At 34.4% G+C, this 12391-nt stretch overlaps 1 protein-coding gene across 1 annotated transcript; it reads left to right on the top strand.

Moving 5' to 3' along the window:
- Positions 1-523: 523 nt before the first annotated feature.
- Positions 524-8194, top strand: LOC134259230 (uncharacterized). Its single transcript, XM_062741830.1, has 5 exons — positions 524-529; positions 3142-3585; positions 3863-3885; positions 4237-4444; positions 7994-8194. The coding sequence occupies exons 1-5, from the start codon at positions 524-526 to the stop codon at positions 8192-8194; spliced, it is 882 nt and encodes a 293-aa protein (XP_062597814.1).
- Positions 8195-12391: the final 4197 nt, after the last annotated feature.

Raw genomic sequence — 12391 nt, 5'->3', positions numbered from 1 at the left:
TTGGCACCCATTGAGCAGAGAGGAGTCTTTACTGCAACCAGCTAGGGACCTTCGTTTAGACGGTCTCATCCGAAAGACCGGTCTCCAAGTCTTTCGTTAGGATTCGAATCTGAATTCGATGTGTGTAACCTTGCCCACTTTCCAAATTATACTTATATTAATGCTTCTTGATTGAGGTATGTGAGATGCAAATGCATTTATAAGTGGATTTCGTGATCCTACAGAGCCAAAGAGGTATGGTTTTGTTCTACTGTAAATCACTTTTTATTAGAAATTTATTTCCGCATAACTAAGCGAGACAGTGTTCTCTCTCGCACATATATAAGTACTCCTTACAGTAAGAACAATAACCACAATTCGTAAAAAAAAAATTGTCATGCTAATAAATAGTTACACGTAATGACTATCTCGCGAAAATAAGATGTCTCGAAAATGAAGTGATCTACAGTAATTTGAATGATATGCGAAGTCTTGTTAGATTAATCGTTTTCCTCACAGACTTGAAGCTTCGTCCTTATCTTAGATGAAGGTACAGTGTTTGGAACTTGTACTTTCAGTATCTAAGATAAAAAGATGTTTTAGGATGAAAATGACATTCAAGACAAATTTGAGAGAAAATGAATAACATATATCAAGCCCATATCAACAATTTATCATCGGTAGTATAATGTCTAAGTGTAGGGTTAGTCTATCAGATGCAGAAATTACATTTACTACAGCAAAATTAGTAACAGATTTATACACACCGGGTATCGAGTTTAAAAAAATCAGTTGAATTTTTTCACAGATTGAGCAGGAGTAAATTCTGAAAAAAAAAGTTTAATAGCTAGGTTGTTTTTTAATATTTTTTAATTATATATACGAGTATATATATTTTTAGACGGAGGCTTTAAAGCCTCCGCTCTATTGGTACCGCTCATCTGCGGCGGAAGGGAATTTGCGATCGCCATCTAGCGGCAAATCACGTTGACTTTGATAAACTGTCTTGCCTGTGCGCTGTATACAGACAGGTGATCAGTAATGTTAACAGTGCGCTGCTGGCCGCGCTCATTGGCTGATAAAAATTCTCGCTGACGTAGATTTTCAATGTGCGCATCATACAGAGTACAGACAGGTGATCAGTAATGTAAAGAACCCTACATGCTGCGCTCATTCGCTGATAAAAACACTCTCGCTGACGTAGATTTTCAATTAAAATGTAGAATTTAAATGTGTCTCGGGGAAACCAAAACAGATCACTGAGTGCAGTTCTCCGTGCGATATTCAAGCTTGATAAGACCACCTCTAATTATAGAACAATGATGGAAGTCCTTACTGCATCCGATCGCCATGTGTGCATTGTTTACATAAATGAACTCTTGTACGTACATGTATGCCAAGCATTCCCATTGAAATTATGTGAATGTTGCATTATTTTTAATTTTTTATTGAATTGAAAGAATAAAAGAAAAAATTATGAAAGACATCAACAAATGAAGTGATATAGATAATATTGATTGTAAACTATCAGTAAATGGGGCAATTAAAGAGCTGAGTTAATCTGAAACATTCTTAACAGAGGTCAAATTTACGACTGTTCTTGCGGGCGTACCTTGATTTTTGACAGATTAATCATATAGAAGTCTCGACAGATTAATCTGGTATCAAACATTGTGCTGCTAGGAGGAAGATCGTGTCTCAATTTCCTACCTTTTTTTTATGTTCAAACAAGTTTTTTTTAAAAAGGGTCGTTTGTATTGCTTTGTTCCATGTTATTTTGCAATTCTTGGTAATTAACATTTCAGCTTTAAAAAAGTCAATACTATAATAGCTTTCTAATCAATTTGCAATCTAATTAATGAACAGATTTTAGTATATGAACACATTATTTTTTGAGTGTATTTTTTTTTTTGGTTATTAATAATCGGGAAAAATTTGAAACTGGAGACCATTTCTCCTTTACCAGTCCATTGTATATTTTTCAGCTATATAATATTTTATTAAATCTGTTAAGACTTTAAGTTTAAAGATTAGCATTGCAGAGTCGCTGATAAATCTGACCTTAGTTTGTTACTGAATATCATTCATCATCTGTTTTCTAACAGATTTATCAAGCTATTCATTTGTTGACATCTTTGCAGTCATAAAATATTTCTGCCAATTACCCCCCCCCCCTCTCTCTCTCTCCAGCGCTGTCCGTTCTCTGGATTGTCGGAGGTCACAAGAGGTGGATGTTTTTATGTCAATTTTAACATGAAAAATTTACAATCTGTCATTTCAATTTCCAGTTTCAAGACTCAGAACCTAAATTGGTTGTATGGCTAGCATCATTATTATACAGAACCCTCCCTATCTGTACCTCTGTCAGAATCAATTACCTACTGTTGTTTGAATAATAAACCTAACCAATTTTGTCGGAAATTGAAATGACAGATTTAATAGACTAGTGTTGAAATTTATAAAAAGTTCCACAACTTGCATTCTCTGGCCCCAGAGTCTCCACCCTCTTGCAACTTTTGACACTTCGTTAATTGGCGTCTCCATCGTGATCATTTTACACCAAGCGTTGGAGAAGTAGAAAGCTAGCATGGTATGTATGTTTTTAATTCCAATCTAAATATTAAAATAATTTTTAGTACTTTACATACCGGTAATCTTTAATCGATGTTTTTGCCAACTTTGAATAGACATATTAGGGTGTACATGTTTTGCATATAGGTGTAAATTGTTTTCGCAGTCATCTTCTAGAAATTCAATAGGCTTATTTTAAGCTTGTTGGAAAATTAAATTGGTAAAGTATATGCACCTTTTCAGCATATTTATACCTGTTATCTGATGACAGGTTAAAAACAAGACTTATAAATAAGTGTAATAAGAGGCAGATTTTGTAAATCATAAGAGTTTAAAAGCGGGTATGGTTTGCAAACTTTGAATAGACATATTAGGGTGTACATGTTTTGCACATATATAATTCTAGAAAGATTTGTTAGTATACTTATATTGAAAATTTGTTTTAAAAAATAATAATAAACTTGGAGATGGAATTGTGAATAATGACTTGGAGAATGTAGGATAATTTATCTTTAAAAAGTGATAAATAAGAAACACCAAATCTACCTTCAATTACATTATAAATAACACTTGAAAACAACTGTTTCTTAGGCAACCACAATTTCCGTAGAGGATCTGATGACTCAAAGTGGACAGGTTCCTTATACCAAAAGTTTAAAGATTCAAGTTGTTGCCATCACCGATGTAGTGAACTATAGAAACGACAAAAATGAAAGCAAAAGTCTAATGAATGCTGCTGTTGTGGATCACTCAAAAGCAGTAAAATGCACGATCTATGACTCAACAAAGTTTCCTAGATTTAAAGAAGGACAGTACCTCATTTTACGAAATGTCATCAAGAAAACGGATGGAGTAGTTGTAACATCAAACACGAAAGTATTTACTTGTGCACCTTTTGAATTTGAACTCCCAGCAGCCATACAGCAACGTGGGAGAGAAATATTAAATCCTCCTCCAGCACCAGTGGTAAATGTGAAAGAGGCACTTGACTTTCCACCTAAAGCAAGGGTTACAGTCAGAGGCAAAGTGGTTCAGGTAAGGTGTGTTTTATATATGTTTGACATAATAATTCTTTTAGTTGCTTTAAACTTATATTGAGAGTGCTTTGTAAGAATTGAAATAAAAAGAAGTGTTTCTAAAAATACAAAGTGATGTCCGTTAAAAGAGGCGTACAAGTAATCTATCAACTGAAGATCATTAATTTTTCCTTAAGATTTTACATACAAGTAGATGACAGTGGAAAAAAGTTATTGTTAACCATATTGAAATTATTATTTTAAAATATTGTATATTTTGAATTTAACAATTACAGGAAGAAGCAACGAGAGAAGTGTTATTCAAAGATTGATTGATTGATTGTATATTGTTTAACGTCCCTCTTGAGAATTTTTCACTCATATGGAGACGTCACCGATGCCGGTGAAAGGCTTCAAATTTAGACCTATACTCGGCACTCAGGGCCATTGAGCAGTGAGGGTTCTTTATCGTGCCAACGCCTACCGTGACACGGGACCTACGTTTTTAAGGTCATATCCGAAAGACCCGTGACTTTCACTTCTAGTGCCGAGCGCTTGGCGAAGGAACAGTCACAACCTTTGTTTACGTCTTAGGTATGACGCGGCGCCGCGATCGAGAATCGGACCCGGGCCTCCCGATCACGAAGCGAACGCTCTACCACTAGGCTACCGTGACCGGTGTGTTATTCAAAGAAGAAAAGACAAAAGTAAAGAACATCTACATTGAAAATACATCTTCCAGATGTAAAGTTTCTCTCTGGAGAGAAAATACTGAAGAAAGTGTTCGACCTGGGGATTATGTTCAAATAACTGACGTAGTGACAAATTCTTATCGGAATGAAGTGTCACTGTCAACAACCTTCAGGACAAAGATTAGCGTATGTACATGTATTAATGCTGAATTGAAATTTGTGGAAAAACTATTTAATCAAAGTATAAGAAAGGAAATCCATTTTAAACTTATCATTATTTAACACTTTTTCACACACAGAAATCATTAAAAAGTTTCACTTATTAATATTTGGCACCTCATATACATATTTGTTTAAATTCTGATTTTGAATATAGTAAATTTTAGCCTGAATGGCTATTAGATGTCTTTGTGTAAATATAAATATTGACAACAAATACATGTTTCGGATATTTCTTTTATTGCAGAAAATAGAGTGCTTCGCAGAAACCAGTTCTAAGCCAATAAATACCTGAGATATTCAAAAGTAGGTCACTGTGACCTACTTTTTGGTCGACATTCTCTGAAAACCCAATTTGCATCAACTGACAAAGTTTGATGATTCCAAGCCGATAAGTACTGGAGATACATAAATATAGCCATAAAATATTGAAAGTAGGTCACCGTGACCTAATTTTTAGTCGTCACTCTCCGAAAACCCAAGATGCATCAACTCACAAAGTTTGATGATTCTAAGCCAATACCTAAGATACTGAAATTAGCCATAAAATGTCGAAGGTAGGTCACAGTGACCTACATTTTGATTGACATTTTTCAGAGTCCCAAGATGCATCAGCTGAGCAAGTTTGATGATCGTTGGTCTTAAGGTAATCAAAATATGCCTTTTAAACAATTTGAAAACAAATGCCTGCAAAATTGTAAAAGTAGGTCACAGTGACCTACTTTTAAGTTGACGTTGTTCAAGGACCCAAGATGCATCAACTGACAAAGTTTGATGATCATAGACCTTAAAGTGTCCAAAATATGCCTTCAAATCAATTTGAAAACAAATGCCCGCAAAATTAAAAAATTAGGTCACCGTGACCTATTTTTGAGTTAACATGATGTTAAGTCCTAAGATGCATCAACTTACAATATTTGATGATCCTAGTCCTTATAGTAAACAAAATATAGACATTTTCATTAATTGTAAATTTAGGTCAACTTTGAAGTGACCTTGAGACCACGCCCTTTGCCCCAGGGTCATGCATTGAACAATTTTTAATCTTCAAGATATCCTGATCATTGTATGTAAGTTTGGTGAAAATCTGCCTGGTGGTTCTGGAGAAGAAGATTTTTTTGCAACCAGTAATTTTGGTTTTGTTTTCCTGATTATCTACCCTTATTTTAGTATAAATGGTAGCTCTTGGGCCAAGGATACCCTGTGACAAATTGGCCACTGATTGGCCAAGGGGTTCTTGAGTTATGGCCATATTCTAAAAAGTTAACGCATACCGCACAAATGGCCATAGCATTAGCTCTTTGAGCCTTTGGCTCAGAAGAGCTAATTATTCAATTCAATTAAAAATGTTTAAAATTTCCAGTAAAAACAATAACAAAACCCTAAAACTTAAAAAATGGAGATAGAACATTATGTAATAAAACATTTTTGTCCTGTATGAGGAGTTAGAACATTTTTGTCTTTAAAATGAACTAGAAAACTGACCAGTCAGCAAGGGCCCCGCCCTGGGGTAGAATTATAAGGGTGCAGCTTATGGAATAATTTAAGAAATATATGACGAATAAGAAACAACAACTGTATTCTTAAAATTTGAAGAAAATTCCCGAATATCCAAAAACCCGTAAATAATATCCTTGTATTTATTTTACATAAGGCAGTAAAGAACAACTTAACACGGAATGTATATCTAAATAATAGTGAAGCTTTTGTTATATAAATTTATGCCAGCCTTCAATGAATGCAAATGCATATCATGAAGGCTTGACCTTAACTTCAAAACAAACAGCAGTTGCAGACAAAGGTTTTCATTAATCTTAAAGTGACAGATAAAGATAAGCCTTCTAAATTTTCTGCAGCAGGCTAGATAATTAATCCCAAGGGATTAATTGTAGTTCTCTCTTATTATTTTCTTCTTAATTTATTATAAGAACTTTTTCAGTAATGATAGCATGAGGTTTTTATCCAACTGCCTTAAAAATTAATAACATTCTTGAATTTTCATGAAGAAAAAATAAATAAATAAACAAATAAAAATAAAAAAATATATCTTCTTTAATCTATTTCTTCTTTTTAGAAGTCAATGAAATCAGAACTCATCGTGTAGGCTATTTCAACAAAAATAAAGTAAAAACATTTATATTTCAATCCACATTTCATAGTGTTCATAGCATTCCAAATGGACTTAACTTAAAACAAACTTCATTTGCAGACAGAGGTGGTAATTAATCTCAATGTGACAGATAAAGATAAATCCTTTGGATTTTCTTCAGGAGGAAAGCTAATTAATCCCAAGGGGCTCATTCATTGCAGTATTCAGTTTACAACATTTTCAGAAGTTATCTCTCTTTCCCAATTCATTCTTATATAAAGTTAAGGAATCTACCCCACCACCCCAGCTCCAAACCAGAAGACATAGAGAACCAAACTTAGCATCAAAATATGTATTTCTGCCTACTGAACTACCATACCAAATTTGAACTTAATTGGACAACCATAAAAAAAGTTATTAGAAAAAAACAGAAAATTTGTGGACGGAAGAATGACAGACGGACAGACAGAGTGATTACTATAGGGCATCCGCAAATCCTTGCGGGGTCCTAATTAATATTAATGATTATTTTAATGTAAATAATAGGTCTTCTTTAACCATGTAAACATGTTTAATTTGTAAAAACTTGGTACCTAATTTTAATATTTTATAAGTATTTGATTTAATGCATCTAATATATATATATACGTATGAATATTTTTGTCATAGGTTGAAATTAACAGAACTCCCAGACAACAAAGTGTTCTCTATTTTCAAATTTTTTGATCTGCAATTTTTACTCCAAGTTGTGAATAGGACATGTAAACGGCTGCATTTACTTAAAGAAGACAACTCAATACTGTGGCGATTTCTTGATTTTGACACAGAAATTTCTGTGAAAGTCTGTAATCTTGAAAGAAAATTTCGACATTCAAGCTGCTTCAGAAGATTTTTATTACCAGGCCTTAATCTTACAGTCCCCATTCCTGATTTTTTGATCGAGTGTTCGCTGGAGAGGTCTGGGTATCTTTATTGGCTAGTCATATCATACAGTCCAATTTCATCACTTTCATTCCTCCAGAAAACTCCAGCATTAGAAGTATTAGACCTTATAGGCTACAAATTCCTAAAAGACATTGACTTTCGTGAAATTCATAACTGTTTCAGTTTAGACCACCTTTACTTGTCATTTACTAACATTACACCTGAACAATTAGTAGAAATTGCATCAGTACAAAATATGATTACCCTTGATGTGTGTGGTGTAGAATTACCGTGCCTCAGTGTGAGAGAATTCTGAAGGGAAATTGTAAATATCTACAATATTTTTCTCTATCATTAGCTGCATCGGTAGACCCTAATTCGTTTGAACGGGAAATCAGATCAATTTTCTATGACTGTCAACTTAACATCTACCAAAGATGAATGTAGAAGAAGCTTAGTTGCTACTAGACCACTTATGTGAAAATGATATTTCAAACAATCAGACATATGAAGTCGACCCTGTTATAGCTTTGGCCTCTGATGAGACGTGTCCTCTTAACAGCAAGGATGCAGATTCAGTCGATCCAGTTCTAGACTTGAGTCCTGACTTTCCTATTTCTAGTAAACTTGATAGCAACAATAATTCCTTGGAAATCGAGGAACCTGAAACGTTATTTGATAGTCTTGGAGGAAAGCTTCACTGAAGATCCTAATGATCCTGATTTTATTATCAATGAAGAGACAGGTGATTCATAAGATGGGGAGACCAAGCTTGGTGCATCTGTAGAAGTGACAACAAGCACTGAATTCGACGATGAAATCACAAACTTAACATCTGCTTTGTCAATCCTAATAAAACACCATGCATGTAGTCTGGTACCAGCCCATTCACAGTGACAAACCATTCAATCCCATGCAATACAGAAACAGTTTTTATACTTTTCACTTGAGGATTTCTTCCTTCTGCAAAGTTTCTTATGTACAGTCAAGGATTCTTGAATGGAAGGAAAGGAAACAAAATATATATATGGGACTCCCAAGCGAGATGGGACTCCAAAGTCCGATGGTCTGCGCCAATGCCCGATGGTGCGGCACGTCAAAGCGCGATGGTTTGTCAAACAACGTTTATGACGTCAGTACTACTGAGCCAAACCTCAATTCCGCAGCAGACCAAGGTTTTAAATAAATAAGTATAATTATGTTTTTCTTCATGTAACATCGAGGAAAACATGGAACAAATGCAGTATGCCGTAAGGGAGTGGCCTACTGATAGAAATCGTTTAAGTACCAGAAGTCTCTGTCGAGACTGTAGCTCTACTGGTTTGTACTTATAACAAAGGATGAGAAAAGAAGCCATTGCCATCAGACCAAAACTGTAGGAGTAGCATTATAAGGAATTTCAGACATTTCTATTTTTAGTAACAATGGCAACACCGTTCATTGAAATAAAAAACTGATGCACTATTTTATGTATTTTAGTGTAGTCTACTTGTGTTCTAAGTTATATTGAAATCAGACCAAAACTGTAGGAGGAGTAGCATTTTAAAGGAATTTCACAGAAAAATCTATTTTTAGTTTTCATAGCAACACCGTTCATCGAAATCAAAACCGATGCACTATTCTATGTATTTTAGTGTAGTCTACTTGTGTGCTAAGTTATATTGAAATCAGATCAAAACTGTAGGAGGAGTAACATTTTAAGGGAATTTCACAGAAAATTCTATTTTTAGTAACCATGGCAACACCGTTCATCGAAATCAAAACCGATGCACTATTTTATGTATCTTAATGTAGTGTATTTGTGTGCCAAGTTGTACTGAAATCAGATCAAAACTGTAGGAGGAGTAGCATTTAAAAGGAATTTCACAGAATATTCTATTTTTAGTAACCATGGAGAAACCCAAAAACAACATCAAAAAACCATGCACTATTCTATGTATCTTAGTGTAGTCTACTTTTGTGCCAAGTTATATTGAAATCAAACCAAAACTGTAGGAGGAGTAGCAATTGAAAGGAATTTCACAGAAAATTCTTTTTTTAGTAACCATGGCAACACCGTTCATCGAAATCAAAACCGATGCTCTATTTTATGTATCTTAGTGTAGTCTACTTGTGTGCCAAGTTATACTGAAATCAGATCAAAACTGTAGAAGGAGTAGCGTTTTAAAGGAATTTCAAAGAAAATTCTATTTTTAGTAACCATGGCAACATCGTTCATTCAAATCAAAAATCTATGCATTATTTGATGTATCTTAGTGTAGTCTACTTGTGTGCCAAGTTATATTGAAATCAAAACTGTAGGAGGAGTAGCAATTGAAAGGAATTTCACAGAAAATTCTATTTTTAGTAACCATGGCAACACCGTTCATCGAAATCAAAACCGATGCTCTATTTTATGTATCTTAGTGTAGTCTACGTGTGTGCCAAGTTATATTGAAATCAGACCAAAACTGTAGGAGGAGTAGCATTTTGAAAAATTGTTTACAGACAGACGGACAGACAGACAGACGGACGGACGCCGGACGCATTACTATCGCATAAGCTCTTCTGGTCTCTGACCAGTAGAGCTAATAGTGCACACGAAGATGATCCTCGCTTCACAGGTTTGAATCCCACTGTAGGACATGGAGATTGGTCCTTTGAATGAGACCGTTTAAAGATAAACTGAGGTCCCGTGTCGCAGTAAGATCCCCTCACTGATTAATGGCAGGCAGTCAGTGCCGAGTATATGCCAAATTTCCAGCTCTCCACCGGGAAGTGGTGGCGTCTCCATATGAGTGAAAAAACATACAAATAAACAAAACAAGCTTGGAAAATAGGTCTCTATAAAGTTAGGTCATTGTTAGGTTTAAGAATACATGTACCATTTGATGAAAAGTTTAAGTAAGAATTAAAAATTACTTTTTGTGCAAAAGAATTGATTACTGCAATATAATGAGACACCAGTAAACTACAAAATTGTCTGTATCTGTAAAATTGGGAAGGCTTTTTAATTATCGTTTTTATCATTTCAGATAACAAAATGCAGGCTAATATGAATGAAATTTTTGTACTGAATTTTACTGATTTTTTATGCTTGCAAGCTTTTAGATATTCATCAGAATATATTGTGAAAATTTTTGTCAATAGTTATTTGTTTCGTTTCAAGAGTTTTTCGGCATATATTCTTTCTAAATTAGTGTTGCAAGATGGAGATGTTTCCTTCATTTCTTCCATATTGAGGTAAACATACAAATTATACAACCTTAGGCCAAAAAAATAAATGACTTGGTACTCAGGCCTCTGTTCTGTTCATGATTTAGGCATTACTGAAAGCGTTTCTAATCTGTTTCATAACAAAGTTGTTTTATATGTACTGCAGTTATAGATATGTGTGAAAATAAGGTCAAGTAGTTAAATAAATATAATTAGGTATACAGCGTCGTAAGATAAATGTTTGATCTGTGATAGGATCTGTGATAGGTCTATGTACGCAGTGGTTGAGTGTATTGATGAGGGCTCTGTTGCGGTCGTTCCTAAGACCTGGCTCACTGATGACAAGAAAAAGTGCAAATGGCCGATGTGGACAAATGTGGAGAAAATTAACCATGCTCTTAAACAGTCCATGGAGTCTACACCTTCTTTCATGTGTTTTTCCATCCGATTGTTGTATGAATCTGGTAAATATATATATTCCTCGCAAGATACTTTGACATTTCTTACAAAAATCATAAATACTTTTATCTATTTTTTTCTTACATATATAAAGTAAAAATAATGATTGATTGATTGTATTCTGTTTAACGCCCCTCTCCATAATATGTCACTGATATGGAGACGTCACCATTGGCGGTGAAGGGCTGCAAATTTAGGCCTATGATTGGCACTTACGGCCTTTGAGCAGGGATGGATCTTTATCGTGCCACGCCTGCTGTGACACGGGGCCTCGGTTTAAACGATCTCATTCGAAAGACCGCCCCATTTAGTCGCCTTTTACGACAAGAAAGAGGTACTTAGGACCAATTCTAACCTGGATCCCCACGGGGCTGAAAAAAAATGAACATGAGTGAAGAACAAAAAACATCATATATTTATGTTATCCAAAATTATGTTGTTATAATATTGTTATTTTTATACACCCAGACGATTAGAATAAGGCTAGGAAAAGGCTTTCATGACCAGGCGGAGGAAGAAACAGACACAGTACCTAAAAGAAAGAAAACGTACTGGCTGCGATTATTTAAACATTTTCTTATACTTTTCTTAAGTAAGTTATTCCTGTTTGTGTTGTTTAATACATTAATTTTTATTCAGACCAAATCCAAGATATGATCCTCTTTCCTTTGAAAGCAAGGAAGAGAATGAATGTAACATAGGCCGGGACAAAACTTTCGAAAAATCAAAGAAACGAATTTCGGACCCACCACTCCCTGCATCACCAGCACGAAAAGCACCCTCAACCCCATCCGCTAAAGCAACATCAAGTATGACATCATCACCAACTTCATCTAAATCGATCTGCACTGGATTCCACCCCAAATCAACAAATTACAGATAAAGGGTATTTATTTATAAGTAACCGTGTATATTTTGAATCAATATTTTAAAGTTTTGTTACAGATGTATTTTTCAAATTTTATAAAGAGCTATATGTGTTAAGATACCACCTTAAAGTTCTAGAAACTCAGGTGGTATCGATGTTTATCATGAATGGACATGGAAATAAATGTAAAGAAATTGGTAACACAGTGAGTTTGTGAATATATCTAAGTAAGTTGTGCAAATGTTGTATTAAAAAAAATTGTTGATCAATGGCCATTTTTATTTGTTTAGATATATAAAATGGTACATTTTAAAAAAAAATATTTTAATGTGTTCTTTAATAAGTATTCTACACACAGTATTTAAAAAAAATATTGATA

The sequence above is a fragment of the Saccostrea cucullata genome, unplaced genomic scaffold, assembly GCF_032062105.1.
Source record: "Saccostrea cucullata isolate Sc308-1 unplaced genomic scaffold, CSIRO_AGI_Scuc_v1 ctg2613, whole genome shotgun sequence".
NCBI lineage: Eukaryota > Metazoa > Mollusca > Bivalvia > Ostreida > Ostreidae > Saccostrea > Saccostrea cuccullata.
Note: the sequence above shows the minus strand (reverse complement) of the source record. Positions and strands in the feature narration are given on the sequence as shown.

What these genes read in the sequence shown, in the direction of transcription:
- LOC134259230 (XM_062741830.1), top strand. An exon ending in TCAGAGGCAAAGTGGTTCAG is followed by an intron (nt 3,586 to 3,862) that starts GTAAGGTGTGTT and finishes TAACAATTACAG; the next exon opens with GAAGAAGCAACGAGAGAAGT. An exon ending in CCTTCAGGACAAAGATTAGC is followed by an intron (nt 4,445 to 7,993) that starts GTATGTACATGT and finishes TCAAACAATCAG; the next exon opens with ACATATGAAGTCGACCCTGT.